The 18212-nt window shown below is 42.7% G+C and overlaps 1 protein-coding gene across 1 annotated transcript; it reads right to left on the reverse strand.

The window, feature by feature from the left end:
* Positions 1-6442: 6442 nt before the first annotated feature.
* On the reverse strand, positions 6443-17698 carry nes (nestin). Its single transcript, XM_031319100.2, has 4 exons — positions 16712-17698; positions 15514-15638; positions 11417-11484; positions 6443-10520 (listed from the first exon to the last, which is right to left on the reverse strand). The coding sequence occupies exons 1-4, from the start codon at positions 17543-17545 to the stop codon at positions 7672-7674; spliced, it is 3876 nt and encodes a 1291-aa protein (XP_031174960.1). The 5' UTR covers positions 17546-17698; the 3' UTR covers positions 6443-7671.
* Positions 17699-18212: the final 514 nt, after the last annotated feature.

An 18212-nucleotide genomic window follows, 5' to 3' on the forward strand; every position in this document is an offset into this window, starting at 1 on the left:
CACAGAGATAGACGACTCCTGGGGTTTGGGCAGGGCGCAGGGCTGCAGTGACGCAGCTGCAATTGTTTTCGGGTCAGAGCACAAGGTGCAACAAGTTGGAAAAGGTTTTGAACTCATGGGGAGACATGTCATGGACACTGTCGGACCACTACAGGCAACTAATGATCCACAAAGAAAGGCAAAACCATTTTGCATGCCACCTACTTTTTCCACTCATCTCTGTCTCCTCATTTTGTAAAAAACACAGCGTCTTTGTTACTTTTGATAAAAAAAAGGGGTTAAGGGGTTACTTACTCTGCAGATGATTTTTTTTGCTGATCTCTGTCTTGAAGCTTTCAACTTGAGAGGGCCGCCTGTAGTTAAGATACTCTTGAAGTGGAAGTAAAACTTTTGTACTTTTAATAGAATCTCCAAAGAAATTGGGCGACAGCAGCATCTGATTGGAACACCTTGTCCGGCTCACTTAGATCTATTACTTCATTTGGTTTTCTTTTTCTTTTTTTCTCTCTTAGTTTCTTACTTTTCTCCTCCTTAATGTATTGGCACCTGTTTGTGCATATACTGTAAACAGTAGCAAAATTGGGATGTATGCAAACCTATTGTGTATTTACCTGTTTATATTTTATTTTATTTTTTTTGTATTTTTTTTATGGGGGAGAATCAGTCGGTGTTGGGGTAGTTAGGCTTGGGAGTGTTGTGTGTATGTGTGAATGTTTTTAGTTTTTTTTGTATTTTCGGTATAATTGTCTTAAGGACCCCCTCGAAAATTAGATGATTCATCTCAAGGGGTTATCCTTCTAATAAGTACTCTAAAATATAAAGTAGCTGATTTGAAATGTGTTCCTGAGACAGAAGCAGGTCTCAAACAAAGTTCATTTTCTCCTGATGTGTCCATCTGAAAAATGCCATTAGTTGGTGGCAGAATGATCTGGAGATATGTGACTTGTGAAAAATGGGTCCAATATTTACTTTGGTGACTATGGGGCGAAAGAATCGCTCATAATCTGTGTTCACGTTCACTTCTCCCATTGGAATCAATAGACCTTTTTCACAGCAGACATGTTGACATGTCACAGTAGGAAAAGCACAGGTGTATTCAAAACCATTAATGATGGCTGCATTCCTCTTAGGAGAGGCCCTGGTGTTGTGTATGCTGACTCACTGAAATAGCTCACTGGGACACTTGACGGAATTGAGCCATCGTTAACGTTATCAATTTCAGCTGTGCTTTTCCCACTATGACAAGTCAAAATGTCTGCTGTGAAAAAGGTCCATACACTCAGGACCTGCCGCTAGTCTCCTAAAGAGGCGTGGCCATGGCGGAGCCCATGTGACACAGATACAGGAAACTACTCTGGGTTGAGGCGTCTCGGTTCTAAACAAGGGGGTAAGCATCTGTCAACAACCTGTAGATCCTATGGCGCCATTTTGATGCTAACAAGCACTCACCCGCCGTTAGCATTCCATTGACTGCCATTCATTTTGGCGTCACTTTGACAGTGAATAACTTTACGTCTGAAGCGTTTAAAGACTCTATTTGTCCATTGTTTATTTCTAAAGAAACACGACAATGTATAAAAGGCTCCATTACTAAAAATAGGCTAACAATTGTGTCATAACCAAGTGACTTACTGTTGCATAGTAGAGGAATTACCTTACAGTACAGGAGAAGCTCACAGGCAGTTTCGACTTACATTAGCTGTTTAAGTTTAATTACTAATGTTAACTAGCATTTTAGTTAGCAATAATTAGCCTGTGCCTATGTTATCTCCTTACATATACCTATGCTCTCCGTCTCTGCTAGATTGGGAATGATTGAGATTTCTCTTGGCACAGCTACCAGAAGACTTCCAACTTTCAGACATGTTGCTCACGTCACATCTACGTCTTCAAGCTCAGTTGTAGGACGCTCAGCCCTCACCGGAAAAGTGCTTCTAATATCCTTCACTGGTCTCCGTCCAGAGACACAGGATCTGTTGGTCCAGTTTATATCCTGTCTATGGTTCTAAACCGTCTCTGATGTCGTTCAACCAGGAAACCGTAGCTGAGATTGAACGTGCCCCAGATGTGCTGTGACTGTTCCACCTGTCCCAGCCCCTCCCTCCTGCCCTGCAGTAACCCCTCTCCCTCCGCCCACCTCCTCACCTGTTCCCACTTTCCTCATCAGCCCTGCAGCTCTGTAACAAGCTGCCCTTTTCCTTTCACTCCTTGTCAGACTGTCAACGCTGCAATGTTGCTTTCTTGCTTTGTGGTATTGCTTCAAGCAATGCAGCTTTATTTATATAGCACATTTCAGCATTGGGACAATTCAAGGTAGCCTGGCTCCACCCTCAATTTTCATTTCCCTTCAGTACTCCATCTGGATTTGCAGTATATTCTTGGGTTTTCTCCAGCCAAATATTTGGAGGTCCAATCAGTGAACAGAGGGAGTGGCTGAGAACGATGATGTTGAAGTCGTGCGCTAGAAAGATGCGAGCGAATTCGGTCTGTTGTGGCAACGCAAGAACAATGTTTATTGAGTTTTGTTGGTGGCCATGATGTTGTGGCCCTCCTCCCCACGGAGTTCGGAAAGTTAGATTTTCCAGCTCGCTCCGTTAGTGGTGAAGCAGTTGGCTAAGGCTAAGGCTAACGCTAGCGATGCTAATGCTAAATATAAGCCGATAGTTGTTGTCGGTCTCCCCTCTTGTTGCACATGCGCATGACATACGTCCCGACCAAACGTTAGCGATTGGTTATGGCAGATCCAGAGTGACTTTGGGCAGATCCAATAGTTTTAAACTTCAACAGAGTACCCGCCTTCAAGGAAGTTAACACTTGTCAATGGAGAGTGGCCAGACTCTCTGTACAAATGAAATGTACCAGAGTCTGGTAGGACCAGGCTAATGTACCAGAGTCTGGTAGGACCAGGCTAATGTACCAGAGTCTGGTAGGACCAGGCTAATGTACCAGAGTCTGGTAGGACCAGGCTAGATTCAAAGTGCTTTACATAAAACATTACAAGAGCAGTTACATGTAAAAACAATTAAAAAAACATTTGTTAAGGAGAATATAAAAATGGTGGAAAAGCTTCTGTTACCTGGACCTGGACCTGAACATGGACCTGCCTACCTGTAAGTAAGCCAATATATACCTTTATTTTGGCAATAAATCATGTAATGATAGTCTGTCTGCGTTCGGTCTTAGTCATGACACATAACAGTGACAAAGTCACAGTAGTGTTTAGAAACGGGTTAAAAAGGTAAATAAGGTTACAGGTTCTCTGTCAATGATTACGTTTACATGAACATAATATTCAAGTTTTTGCCTTTATTTCGAAAAAGACAATATTCCTCGAAGCTGTTTACATGGCTAATGAAAATGAATATTCCACTAATATTCCTGCTTACATGTAGTAAGTTTTCCACCGGTGGTGGACTTGTTGGACCATGCGAACACAGCCTCCCTCTTTCATTCCTTTTAACACCTCTGTGAAAAGATCAGTGTTGGGATATTTTCCCATATCCAAAAACCTGTTGATACCTAAGTCTTTGCGGCTCAGGTTTGATTCCAACCTGCGGCCCTTCGCTGCATGTCGTGCCCCTCTCTCTCCCCTTTCCTGTCTACAGCTGTCCTATCATTTAAAGACAAAAAAAGCCCCAAAAAGGATCTTAAACAAAAAAAATGTGTTTCTCCTAATTTTCTTTTGGCCATGTATCTCTACCGCATCCCTGCAAACTGTTGGCTGGTTGGTTTGTGTCCAACAGCCATAGCAACGCACAGAGCTGACCGTAAGCCGTAAACAGGCAAGAGGCCGTAAACTGTCCCAAACTGCAGTAAAAACCTTGATTGAGACGCATATTCCAAATGTGCTGTATACATGTCCAAAGAATGCTTCCAAAACCTGAATATGCCGTGATATTCCACATCTTAATCTGACAATTTGAAAAAAAAACTCCTAAAACTTTAGATGCAACACGTTAGCTGGGTGTAATTGGGCCTCTTGCAGGGCTTCAGACTTGTTACTCAGTGACACCACATGACTATGCTATTCTCTGCCAGCATATGTGCCTTCATGCCTTTTCTGATATAATGTGGATCTAAAGTGGTGGAACTAAGTGCAGACACCTGCTCTGCAGCACTGTCATTCAGACCAATGACATCCGGAGTAAATCAATGGAGACAGGATGATGGAGGGCAGGCAGGCAGGCAGGCATGCACGCACGCACGCACGCACGCACGCACGCACACACACACACACACACACACACACACACACACACACACATAGCTAAAAGAGGTTTACTCTCCCAATGGACTTGTATAAAAACACCTCCCCCTGCATTAATTCAGCAGCCATTGGTCATAGCTGGACCAGTCCAGGGCGTCTTAAGCGAACTTTTGCAACATTTTTGCCTTAAATTTGGATTTTTCCAGTGAAATGGATGCCTTTTGGTAGCACAGAATTATGGCACAAAGACCTGAGGGTGTGTCAGTGTTGCTGTTTGTAAAAACATTGACTATAATCTGAAGCAGAAAACATATTAAATTACAACATGAATATTGTTCCTATTTTTCTAAAAGCCAGGCAGAACTAAATGAAGTCTGGTTTGGTGCTCATGTTCAGACATTCTTACATGTGTTTTATAACTGGTTGTAATTGGCCAAAAACACATTCTAACTGGGCTGGAAAGTCATCTGAAAAGCAACGATACTTTATTAGCAATTATGCCAAGTTTTGTGGTAACCAGGGAGCTTGTTAGTGAAAACTTGGCACTCAGTAAACACGGATTGTTGATGGTTGGTCAGTTACGGCGTTTTATAGCGTTAAGTTGCCAAAGAATAAAATGATTTGTGCAGCAATCAAAAAATACATCCCACCTCCTAGATGATTTAACCACAAATTTGTGCCAAATGTCTTCAGATTTGAGCAGTCTCAGATTAACTTTAACTACGAGGAGGACGACTTAAAATTGCTTTGGAAATCCTAATATTAAAGGACTCCTGTTTGTTTCTGTTCTCCTAAAGACATCGGTAGAGTTCCTATCAGTTAGTGATTGTATAATTGTATACTGGACAGGCCTATTGATGGCCAGAGAATAGGAGCATGCCAGACAGCTGCCGTAATGCCATTCCAGCAAACAGCCTTCTCACAGTGAATAGGAGCTTCTGCAGTGTCCTTCTTTTCCTCTCTGAGTCCCTCATTGGGCAGCGAGGAGGCGAGCAGCCACTCAAACAGCCATCATTGTTTGGAAAACCCACTAATGAATGCGTGGGCAGCAATGAGAGGAGGTGAGGTCACACATTGTTCCCGCTTATGGACTTTTTCCTTGGCCATCTCATGGGATGACTGTTTGCTTGTTGAGGGCCCTGGTGCTGCTTTGTTAGGTTGCCTGTTTTGAGGTCAGTGAAGCTGGGATGTTGCCCAGTCCAGAAAAAAACACACACACACACACACACACACACACACACACACACACACACACACACACACACACACACACACACACACACACACACACACAGCCTTCCTCAATGAAAAGCCCAAAGGAAACCGAGTTGGATGTTGCTGGAAGGCAGCAAGCAGTGGGTTTCTTGACATTGTGGTAATTCAATTCAATTTTATTTATAGTGTCAAATCATAACAGGTGTTCAGGACACTTTCCAGATAGAGTAGGTCTAGACCACATTCTATAATTTACAAAGACGCAACAATTTTCCCCAAGAGCAAGCGTTTGGTGGTGAGACAGTAACTGTATTCTTAGTTAAAGAAAAGGTTACCAGTGTGAGGAATGTCTTGACCAATCATCAGTGCTCAATTCCCTCTTTTCAATATCAGACATTCAGAGTTTTCAACACCATATATACTGACAAAAGCCTCCTCCTGGTATATGTTGGCATACTCCATTACTAACACTTTATTTCATGTTTTCTTTAAAGAGCTGCTCCATTTCAAACCAGTAAATATTCATTGATTATAAATAGGCTATTTATTATTGGAGACTTAATTTCCATATGTTTGTTAGTAAGATAGCCTGTAGACACCTTTCACATGTTTGCATGTTGAGCTGACATGCTGTGCACTGGCTAAAAGACTCTCTTGGCACTATAGCAATACATTAAATTGTATTAATTGAACACTTTCTATTTTCCGAAATATGAAATTAAATTGTTCATTCCAGGACAATTACAGTAGGTAGACAGACAAGAAAATGATAAAGGTCTTGTGTTCACTGAGTGGCAAATATTTGCTAAAGAAATCTAATAAGATGCTCATAATTCTACAGAAATGTAAACTAACTTTATTTCAGACTGTCATAAAACAGTCTGAAATAAAATGAATGTTTTTGTTCCATTGAGTTGTTTGTTGCATATGAGTTTGTTCCACTTACTTTGGTCATGTCAGTGTGTGAGGTGCACTGTGCATGCAAACACGATAAATATTCAAACAAAAAGACTTGGAGCATATCATGAATCTACTGTTTATTTTGGGCTGTAAATGTACCGCAGCAAAAACTTTATAGATGGAAACAAGAATACAGACCAACCAAATACAACCCTAACAGTTTGCTTATCTAACCCGGTTTGTGTCATCTTTTATATAAACAACCAAGCCATTCATTCTACACGTGTAAAACATGCAAAGATACGTCAATTGTTGTCCAGTAAAATAAGACCACTCACCAGCAGAAAAACTACAGCAGCTGTCTGTTTGATACACTGTGGAATAGCAGCTCTACAAGGAATCCTACCCTTCCAGTCTCATTGATTTCAATCAGTCGGTAAAATCAGATTAGACAGCAATCAATAAACTCTCAAAGGACATTCTTCGTTCGGTCTTCATGCTGTTCCCTCATGCATACACCTTCTTCCATAACATGCACACAAAGACTAAAAGAGTGAGTTATAATGAGTAGGATAGAAGAAAGAACTGTTAGTCAAAAATGTCAGAAACAAGCATGGGGGGAGCCAGAGGTTGTAAACCTTCGGGGCTCAGCCCAAACCTCGTGCACGTTCCATTTACTGCAACAATATGCACTGTTTTTCAAGCCATCTGGTAATAGAATGCCTAAAAATTGGTACATAATTTCGGAAAAACATGATAGTTGCCAAGGAAAAGAATGTTTGGACTCCTGTAGAGTCTAAATCCTATTTTGTATGTTATTGTTCTCCAACTGTCTTCATCATTCTGACACCAGAACACAACAAATGTTAAGGATGACACATTTTTACTCCTGCCAATTAAAAAAAGGCAAATATTTACATAACATAGGTAGGTTAGGAATTTGGCTTAAACGGCATTACTAACATTGAAACCTATTTTCAGTAGAGTCCACAGAAAGAATGGCGATATTTCTCCAGTAACAGAACTTTTGCTCCATTGATTTGTCGATCCAGTCAGAGAGACTGAGGGGAAATGACACAAAGTTGAAGTTATTTTAAAAACCTGTAAGATTTGGCGCTTTCGAGAAAACAAAGACAGAGAGAAGCCACCCCCTTGCTTTGCCCCTGAAAACAAGACTAGTGCTCGGTATCTTTAGAGATAGATTTGGCACATTGGTGGTTTGCGTCACAGAGGTGCGCACCAAGGCACGACTTTGGTTTTCATAGTAAATGCAGTATACAGCAAACATAATTTTCTCTGACTAACACTGATTAGATCTAATACTTTAACTCCCTTTGACTCATTACTTTTTATACCGGTTCCTCCCCAGATGACCAGGATTCACCCTCAACATCAGACTCGTCAGAATGGACTAACTCCCCCTCAACATTTCTACAAAACACCTGCTTCACCTCCGAATGCATCTTCTGCATCTGCTCCTGCTCTTTCTTTGCGGGCAGGGCTTTCGATGAGTCAGTATCCACCCTGGAGTTCCAGTTAACCACATTTTCCGAATCCCCCCAAACCGAATTGTCAGCAAACCCTAGATTCTGATTGGTTTGCTCAGCTGCGTCATTACAGGCATCATTTGGTTGATAGGTGGCACCTGTGTCCAAGGAGGACACCCATAAGTCATTCTTTAAGCCAGAGCTGAAGAAACCATGGAGGCTGTTGTCTTTGCCATTCGCATTCAATTGTTCTGTTGAGTCCTTCGCCACAAAGATATCGTTTTCATCAGGTACACTGTCGGGGGAAATCTCGAGGGGCTCCTCTTTACCTGTCATAATGCCCTCATCAGAGCCTCCGTCATCATGCAAATAACTTTCAACTGATTTAGGAACATTATCACATTCTACATTCTGATCTCTGATTTCTCCAAAGTCCTCACTTGGGTTCTCCAGGACTTCCCATTCAGCTGTTTCTGAAACTTCTTGAAGTTCTCGACAGTCTGCAACATCCTCAATAAGATGTTCTTGAGATTCACTGGTTGCTTCCTCAGGTGCAACCTCTTTCACCTCAGTGGTGGGCGCCACATCCTGCAGGTTTTCCTCATCTGCTATTACCTGCGACACAGAGTTGGGATCCTGTGAGTCGTTGGTTTCCTCCACGTCAGGTCTGCTGGTGAAGTCCTTAAAGCCAGAGAGATCTTCTGTTACATCAGTGTGTGTCACCATGGACACATTGTGTTCATCCTCTTCCTCTCTTTTCTCTTGAGCATCTTTAGCTTCTTGATCTTTATGCTGAACCTCATCATCCGCCCGAGTGTCTGCTCGACGTATCACCATTGACGAATCACTGAAATATTGGTTCTCGAAAGGTTGATCTATAATTGTAATTGAAGATGCATGTTGGTGATTTACTCCCACTTCAGGCTCTTCACAGGAAGACATTCCAGCCTCTTCTTGCTCGGTCATTTCCTCCAGAGACGTATGTAGCATCTCCTCGCTCTCTTTGACCTGCTGCTGTGCAAAGTGAGCGCTATAGATGTCCGTGGCTAGGTTTTCTAATTCCTGTTCCACAAGTCTGTCTGTCTCCAACTCATCATAGTACACATTAGTGGGTACCATGGGTTTTGAGAGTTCTTCAGTTTCTTCATCCGAATGTCCATCGCTGATGTTTCTGATCATTTCTTGGACAACATCACGGTCTTCAATGTGAGTATATCCCAGATTATATTCCTCATCCAATGCTTCCGCTTCAACTTCTTCACACAGATCCTCCATAGTTCCAAATCTTGTTGACTTGCCTTCGCCCCACATTCCCGTCTCTCCGGTCTTCTTTTCCTGCTCCCCTTCGCTAGACTCGCTCTCATCCATGTGTGACGCCTGAGTGTTGGCGTCCGTCTCGTCGCTCTTGTATCGAATCAGAGGACGAGGGTCAGCAAGAGTGTTATCCTGAGCGTAGCTGTCGCTCTCCAGCTCGGTTCTCCATGACACGGAAACATTTTGAGAATCTTCCTCTTCATCGTCTTCTCCGTTGTCAGGAAACCGTGCATGCTCTTGGTCTAGCGCAGCATGCTGTCCATCATCATCTACTTGTGTGTCCATCATTGAAGAGGCCACGTTGTCGTTTTGCTCTACATCAGTGACCAAATCCTGCCTAGTTTCTTTCTTGTCATGCTCTTGTTCTCTTGCTGATATGTCTTCCTCTGGTTCAGCGTGTTGTCGTTTTTCTTCATCCTTTTCTATGCCTTCATCTGTCTTTACATCAACCCTCCTCTCTATTACACTATCCCACGTATCCATCTCTTCTCCATCCGGGTACAACATATCTTCAACATCCGTCTCATTTGTTCCTACTATAGAACTTATTTCTTGCCTCATCTTGACTGCATCCTCCTTCAAGATGTTTTCATCTCGGTTGAAGTCTGTCACTTTGTTGAACAAGCTTTCTTCAGGCTCACATTCAGACACTGGACTACTCGTCCTTGATTCAAAGTTTGGTTCAATTACCACCTCAGTTTCAGCGTCTGACGTTTCCTCTTGCACATGCTCTACTTCTTTGCCTCTCCACTCTTTCTCTACCCATGCATCAATTGGAGCGTGCGGCTCTTCTTTTTCAGCAGGTATTTCAAAAGGCACATCGTTATCAGATTCATCCGAGAAACCACAGGGCTCCTCTCTCATTCTGACATGGTATGGTAAAAGGTTGGGTGTGGTCAACTGATGCTGACTAACTTCATCATTCAAGGGTGGCTCATTGCTGAGGCCAGACTCAACCTGATAACTGACAACTGACTCTACGATGCATCTTTCCTCGGGAGGTTCCACACCAACATTGTTCCGGTTCTCTTCATTTTCTTTGTCCCCTGATGTTGTTCCAACCTCCTGCTCATTGGGAGGGGATAGAGGCTCAGCATAGGTGACTTTCTCATGAACCTCTTGTGGTCTGAAATTTTCAACGGCTCCATCCTGCAGTATTTTGGGATAAGGAGGTTCCCATGTTGCTGACTTTGTTGCATATTCATATGCAGGTTTCGTGGAAATCTTTGGAGTTTCAGTGAGGGTTACAGGTTTTCTACTCCACATTGGTGTTGCAGTAATTGCTGTTGGCCCTCGTCCTTTTATGCCACGGACAGATGAGAAGGAAATGGTCTTGTGGCTAGCGGACAGCTGGGTCTGGTAATTCTTTTGAACCCCCCGAGGGCTGAAAACTGCATCTGTGGAGGATGAGAGCAGAGCTCATGAATACACAATGAAGCTACTGTAATAATAACGACATGCATTGATGTTTTCTCGAGTTGAAACCAATTTCTATTCTATTTCTATATCTACAATTCTGCCACATATATTGTATACTAAGATATTTGATACTTTCACACAGCTTTAACTAGTATTTGTGACATAGATACTGTGGAGAACCTGTCTCCCCAAAGCATTGTTAAAATGTATGTTCTCAATGGAGGTTGGACACTAATGGGAAGATATTGATCTTCATTTCCTTTCAATTTTGTCTAAGTTACCGGAAAGCAAAGCCATATGGCTCAATAACCTCTGGGGACTGTCTTAGGTGGCTTGCATTACAGGACCCAAAGTGCCTACCTCAGCTCCCTTAGCCAAGCCCCCCCAACCCACACACCCAGTTAGACTAATGCGATTACAAACTGCATCAAAGATGTCCCCCAGTCTGAGAGGCTTTTAGTAGACTGAATGAAACTCTACGCTTACAAAGTCAGTGGACATAAAGGGGGATTTCTGCAACATGTTGAGGTTCTAAACACGGCAGGAGTGAAGTCACTGACATGGTGCTGGTGTATTATTATTAGGCCTACAACCAACGATTCTTACATTGTTGATTAAGCTGTCTATTTTCTCGATTTATCGATTAGTTGTTTGGTCTATAAAATGTCAGAAAATGGTGAAAATGTCGATCAGTGTTTCCTAAAAGGCAAATATATTCAGTTTACTGTCACACAGGAGTGAAGAAACTTTTTTACTTTTTGTTCACAGAAAAAATCGATTAGTCGATTAGCAAAATAGTTGGCGATTACTTTAATAGCTGGCAACTTATCGATAAGTCTTTGCAGCTCTAATTAATATTGTTTACTTTAATTACCTGTGATGGTTCTTGGCTGATTTAACAAAGGGATCTCTCCCCCAAGGCTTTCACTGTCCAGCAAAGCTCTGTAGAGACAGACAACAAGAGAAGCAGGTTACACTTTAAAGTATGCAGCTCTTACACACAAAATGCTAAAAACTGTGAAGTTTGCAATTTGGATGAGCCATAAATGGGTGAATGCCGACATGATGCTGCACACAGAGCGATGGGTGGGAAGAGGAGCGAAGGGCGACATTTGTTTTTGCTATTGAGCTGCAGAAACGGACTAAGGTCTGTTGTTATGGAAATGCAGCAAAGGGCCTGCCATTGAGGAGCCATCTGCAGCGCACAAACCTCTGCCATCAATTCCTCACACACACACACACACACACACACACACACACACACATGGGACACTAACGCTTACCGACTTAATGACAGCAGATATTATGAGCAGCCCATGCAGCACTAATACCTCTGTCTCCATTCACACATGTGGACCACACCCGCCTCCATTCCAACACATAATATAATTAGCTGTGTGTCTGGCAGTTTAATGCATCTTTGTGCTTGCGTGTCCTTATCATGTGAGAAACATATCAAGGTATAACAACAGTCTCATGTGCAGTGAATGACATTGAAATTTGTCCTCTCCGTTTCCCTCCCCCCCTCCTGCTCCCGTCTGCTGTTATACTAGCCTCCCACAGATCATGAATCGGTAGCTTCTCCCTGAAGAGTGAGGGTCAATATTTTGAGGAGGGGGGGGGGGAGAAAGAGAAAGGAGACACCACTATAGAGCTCCATAATGGATACGTTGCTCTGTCCAAGTTACAATGAGTTGACCTTTAGTCCAGACGGCTGCACTCGCTGTGGACGGCCCTTTATTTGTTACTCTACGCTGTTACTGAGCAGCGTTGGAATGAGATGAACTAATCCTCTCAATCAGAGCTGACGTTGTGATGATGGCTCAGCTGGATGTCGAATGTCAGAAGTTGCAACTCCTGTTTGTATCCTGAGACTTTGGAAGCTATAGTTACCAATAGGGCTGCAACTAAAGATCATTGTTGTCAATCTGCTGATTTTTTTCTTGATTAATTAATTATTGTTTAGTCTGTAAAATCTGAGGAAATTGTAAAAAAAAAGTCTATCACGATATTCTAAAGCTCAAGGTCCTGTCTTCAAATTGCTTGGTTTGTTCTACCAACAGTCCAAAACCTAAAGATGTTCAGTTTATTATCACATAAGACTTGCATAAGACAAAAGCTACAAATCCTCCCATTTGAGAAGCCGGAAAAGGCACTTTTTGGGCATTTTTGCTTGAAAAATTACAAAATGATCAATTGACTATCAAATACAAGGGAAGAGATGGTGAATATATCTTGAAAAAGTCTGAGTAAGTAGAGTAATGAGTTCTCTTCCCAAATATGAACAACAATTTGGAACTAAGCACTATGTATTTCCATGTGACCATAACTCAAATTAATCATTACCCTCTCAGTAATTACTAAAGACAAAAGACAAAAAAACACTCATGATTTAGCCAGCTCCCATGACATGAGTGAGGCGGCTTTTAACAAACATCAAAAATATGTTTTTACAATAAATGCAACATTCATCCCACACCAGTCTGACATCAAACAGGCTCCTTAGAGATCATCCACCCTGGTGAAGTTTAAACACTTTTACATCTCAGCGTGAAGCCAAAGTTCCTCCTGTTTCACAGCGATGTGACTGACACTTCATAAAAGCCACCTTTATCATGAAAAGTCAACACAAAGGCTGACTTCTAAAACAGAAAACGTATCTCTATCGATACTCCATCTGCTGTTTTCATTTAAAATGACAATGATCAAAACAATAGCCATATCATAATGGCTTATTTTTCACCCATTGATCAAAAACATATTTAAAGAGAAGAACAGGATACAAAGCTGACACGTTAGTACAGTCAGTCCTGAGTAAATCAAACAAAGAACCTGCTTACATTTTTCCCTCGGGATGAAAAAAGTGTAAAGAGAAAGATACTTTTCACTGTGGATGGATAGACAGGCGATATATTTACACCTATGAGACTCTACTTTCCCGTGACTTTAAAGGCAACAGATGTCGCAAGCATGCTGTGATACAGTAAATTTAGTTTGCAGAAACAGAAAAGCTGACCTGTGGAAATAACAATCACTACGAGAGAGACAAATGATCCATATCATCTTTCCTGGCGGTAATGAGTGGTAATGATGCTGTGTGTGTCACAAAGGCTGCGACTTTGTGCTCTTTGGGGCCCACTGTTTCTTCAGCTGTGCATAAAAGTCTGAAACTGAGGCTACTCATGATGCAGAGAATAAATGCAACATAGACTGATTCTACTTTTGTATAAAATAGCTTTGATTTTTTTTAGAAGTGCAGTATATTTCTTCTTCAGTTATGATGCATCCAGGATTTTTTTTTTTTTTTTTTTAATATAGTTGGGATCACAAAATCACTGGTATCCCTGCTTTATTTTTATATCTTGAGTTACCCTGTGTCATGATCCTGAGTTTTTGTTAAGACTGTTTCCTGTTTTATTTTGAAGGTTCACTCCTCATGTTTCATGTCCTTGTCAGTACCCGACGTGAGTTGAGTGCAGATATGAGTTGTGCATGCTCAGATTTAAATGGTTTACGGCATAACGTGTCATACTGAAATTTGTGAAATCCATAAAATAATAAACTGTTCTCATTACAAACAATAACAGAAGATGGAAATCATTTCAAAAACGTAGCTCTCTATGATTGTTTGATTGCTAACGTTAGCTCAAAACGCCATTCCAGTGCCAGCCTTTGTTGTGTTTGATCGCTAACTTGTAGCCAGCAGTGAACAAACTTCGTTATGTAGGTCCATTTATATTGTATTGACATTACAGAAGTCTCTCGTTAGCAGGTTCGTGTAGGCTACTTGTCGCAAAGTGACACATGCGCAACTCACATCTGCACTCGACTCACATCGGGTAGTGACATCCTTATTTTAACAGTTTGGTATGTTTTATTTGATGTCTTGTTTGACTTTCTGCCTTGTGTGTTTTCCCGCCTTTGTGACGGTCTGTCCCGCCCTGATGCGTTTCACCTGTTCCTCGTTACCACCCACCTCTCCTTGTGTATATTAGCCTTGGTGTTCTCTTGTTCAGTGTCGGATTGTCTGGGTTTTGTTCCTGACTTAAAGTATCTTCCTAGTATACAGTATTTTCTTCCAGTGTTTTGTCTTTTAAGTAGCCTGGATGCCAGCCAAACCTAGCCCCGCCCACAACATTTGAGGTCGGGAAGTTTGGGTCTGGACTTGATCTGTTGTGGAGCAACTTTGCTCGAACCAGAGCTGTTCGGACCAATCAAATTGTCAGGGCGGACTTATACGATGATGGGGAGATGATCAACAGTAACGTAAAGCCTGCCTTTGACTCGTAGCTTCTGTGACGTCTGTCTCTGTTGCTCTGATTGGTTGTAGGTCTATCCAATTGAGTGCAGAGGCATTTTCTTTCCTGGTTCGGTTGAAACACGCCCCATAATCACAGCCCAATGGAGCAGTATCAGACTCATATTCTGACTAGAATCTGAGTATGACGATGTCAGGCTATCTTTTAAGTGTTTCTGGATTTCCTTTTGTTGCCTGCCGGTTTTTGGATTCAGCTTTATGTTTATTAAAGCACGCTTTTTGTTCTGACAACCTGCCTGACAGGTCTCCTGCTTTGGAGTCCTCCTTTTGATATCTCAAACTGTGACACTATGACTGCAGGACATCAGTTTTGTACATATAAAAAAACACATCACAACGTGTTAATAAGTGAGCTTTCGAGGGGTTAATGGGTGTAGTTATCCACACACAGAGCCAGGCTAACTGTTTCCACAATGTCCTGTTTTATGCTAAGCTAGGCTAAATATGTCACATCTCCAGCTCTGTACTTAATACGCAGACAAATGTAATTATGAATGCAGAAGGGGGGCAGAGATGGTGACTGCTTTGCTCAGGGACTTTGCACTATACCTTGGAAAAGATAAAGTATGTGATTCCCCATTTCCCATTTGTGACTAACTCATGTATAATGGATGCCCTAGAATGTACATTATCTTGCCAGCAAGTGACGGTACCTGTACGTCGCCACCTCCAGGCCCAGAGACATCTTCTGCTGCAGCAGGCCTCGGTTCTCCAGAACAATGTGATCGATCCGCTGGCCCAGCTCCTCTTTCTCCGCCTCCAGGCCCTCCAAGTGCTCCTGCCAAAACAGGAAGTGAACCAGGAAAAGGAAGCGGTTAAAAAAAGGCGTGAATGCATTCTCATAGGGAAGTATAATGGGTATAAATAAACACTCATTGTGTGAGTCATATTCTGAGGGTTGATGAGAGAATACGGCCTTTATTTTAACTGCACTGATCTAAAGAACGGTTTTACTGAAAATGACAGTGATGCTGTTAAAATACCAAAGCACAAGTTAACATTTTAGGTTTGACTTGTCACACAGGTTTGTTAAAGACTAGAGATATAACGACACACTCAACTCAAGATTTGAAGTTCACAATACGATTTTCTCATCAAAAGTGCAACTGAAATTGTATTTTATCTTAAAAAACATCTTTTCAAATAATGAACTAAGAAGACGTAGTGACTTCTGAAGTCAATTGAAATCTAAAGTAGATTATAAAAATTGCATCACGACTTTCTTATTTTTTTTATCTCAACCGGTTGTAATCTTTAAAAGATTATTTGAAAAATAATTCAAGAAGGCAGCATTGTCCTTTAAAAGTGTTTAATTTGGTGTGCTTCACCCCTCAGACCTTGCTTTGACCCAGAACTAATCCCAATAGCCCCGGCCTATAAATAGGTAGTCCCCCAGTCCCTTTCAGACCCCAATGTTTTCATTCCATCAGAATATTGAATTAGCATACTGAGGGAGGAAAGCTCCTTTAAAGCCTTCAGTGGGACATCTGGTTACTAAAGGCCTTGAATATTTGCCAGGAAATGAGATATAAAAGTATAAATAATGTTGGCATGAAAGTTCTTGTAAGACTTGACCACATGCAATACTATTTGTGTCATTTAGAATAGATCTTTATTGTCATTGTTGTTAACAACGAAACGCAGTTTAGCAGCTCTCAATATGACAGTTAAATCACAGACAAACAGAAATATAAAATTTAAAAAGTAAAATATACAATGACAACAAAATAGAAATTTGTCTTGATTATCAGCTGGCCCCACCGGAGAATCTTTTTGGCCCTAATAGCCCAAATTTGGTGGCCTCTGCCACATTCTAATGCCACTATGGATCTGTGGCTGTTCTGCTCTCACCTGGAGTTGCTGGATCTCCTGGCTGTATCTGTCTCCCTGCCGGGCTGCCGTCTCCTCCAGATGCAGCCTGACGTCCTGTACTGAGGCCATCTCCTTCTCCAGGGCTCGGAGCTTCAGCTGGCTCTCGCTCTTCTCCTGATTCGCTTGGGTTAAACGGCTCCTGGCCTGGTTAAGTGACTCTTCCAGGCGCTCTAGCTGCCCCTGATGGGCCTCTGCTGCCTCCTGCCATGCCCTGCTGGCCCTCTGCGAGTACTCCTCTCCTAGCTCTAGGAGGTTTGGTGCCTGCTTGCCCCTTTGAGCCAATGTTGGTGGCATTGTGGCTCTGGAACGGGTCAATTGGGTGGCCTCCAAGTGGGCAACATCCTCCTGATGGGTTTGAATGAGGTGCCTCATCTCGTTCTCCAGCTGATTGACCTTCTCACTCAGCCAGATCTGAGCCCTCTGTTCTTCCTCCAGCTCCTTCCTGCTTTGCTCCATCTTCTTCTTGGCCTCCACCTGAGCCTGAGCCTCCCTCCGCCTCAGCATGTCCAGGGTTTGGAGCTCCTCGGTCACCCTGCGGACCTCCAGCTCCATGTGGACCCTGTCCCTCCAGGCTGCGTCCACCTCCAGCCTCGCCTGCCGCAGCTCTTCCTCCAGGCCCTGCCTACGCGTCGAGGCTCCGTGGCCACTGCGTCGCAGGGCTTGGATCTCTTTTGCGAGCGTCGCGTTCTCCTCCTCCAGGAGTTTGACCCGGCTCAGGTAGGACCCCAGGCGTCGGTTCAGGTCCAGCATCTGGTGCTTCTCGTCTCCCAGGCGGCTGTGGTGGAAGGTTTGGTGCACACTGTGGAGCTCCATGTTGTTGTTTAGGAAGTAGAAGTTTGGCAAACGGAGGCCTCACTCAGAGGGACACTAATGGGGATTTGTCCAGTCTGTGTGTGTGGGGTGTTTTTTTGTGTGAGTGAGGCTCCTGTGAGGCTCTGCTTGTGTGACCGCCAGCAAGAGGCTTCCCTTTCATAATGAAGGGGCCGGACACATGGGCAGGAAGGGAGGAGGGATGGAGAGGGAGGAGACTGAGGGCAGAGGAGAGGGAGGGGAGAGGAGAGAGGAAAGAATGGAGGGCTGAAGGAGATGGGAAAGGGCACAGAGAGGCAATGATGTCATTCCCTAGGTTAACTCTTTCACCACTGGCACATTTCCAGCCAATAAATAACCTCTGAAAGAGACACAAATAGATAGAAAGATGCTGAGCATGTAATCACAAGAAAAACCAGTTTGATCCAGTCAGGGATCTTTGTTGCATGTCATTACTCTTCTCTCTACTCTAATGTCCTTTTCATGTTTCTGTCACGATCCCAAATTTTTTTTTTAAGTAAAGCGTTGGAAGCAACAGAACAGAAATATACATGAGAGGTCAAGATGCATAGGTGTAATCAACAGGAGGGATGGGGGGTAACAACCCCCCCCCCAATAATAAAAACTGGGCTTTTTCTGAAGTTTTTGTTCCTTTTCAATGTTTTTGTTG

This window comes from Sander lucioperca, chromosome 10, assembly GCF_008315115.2.
Source record: "Sander lucioperca isolate FBNREF2018 chromosome 10, SLUC_FBN_1.2, whole genome shotgun sequence".
NCBI lineage: Eukaryota > Metazoa > Chordata > Actinopteri > Perciformes > Percidae > Sander > Sander lucioperca.

Excerpts from the sequence above, each read along its gene's own strand:
- nes (XM_031319100.2), bottom strand. The coding sequence starts at position 17,545 with ATGGAGCTCCACAGTGTGCACCAAACCTTCCACCACAGCCGCCTGGGA. Across the intron at positions 15,639-16,711 it reads AGGAGATCCAGCAACTCCAG|GAGCACTTGGAGGGCCTGGA; the intron begins GTGAGAGCAGAA and ends CTGTTTTGGCAG. Across the intron at positions 10,521-11,416 it reads TCAGCCAAGAACCATCACAG|ATGCAGTTTTCAGCCCTCGG; the intron begins GTAATTAAAGTA and ends CATCCTCCACAG.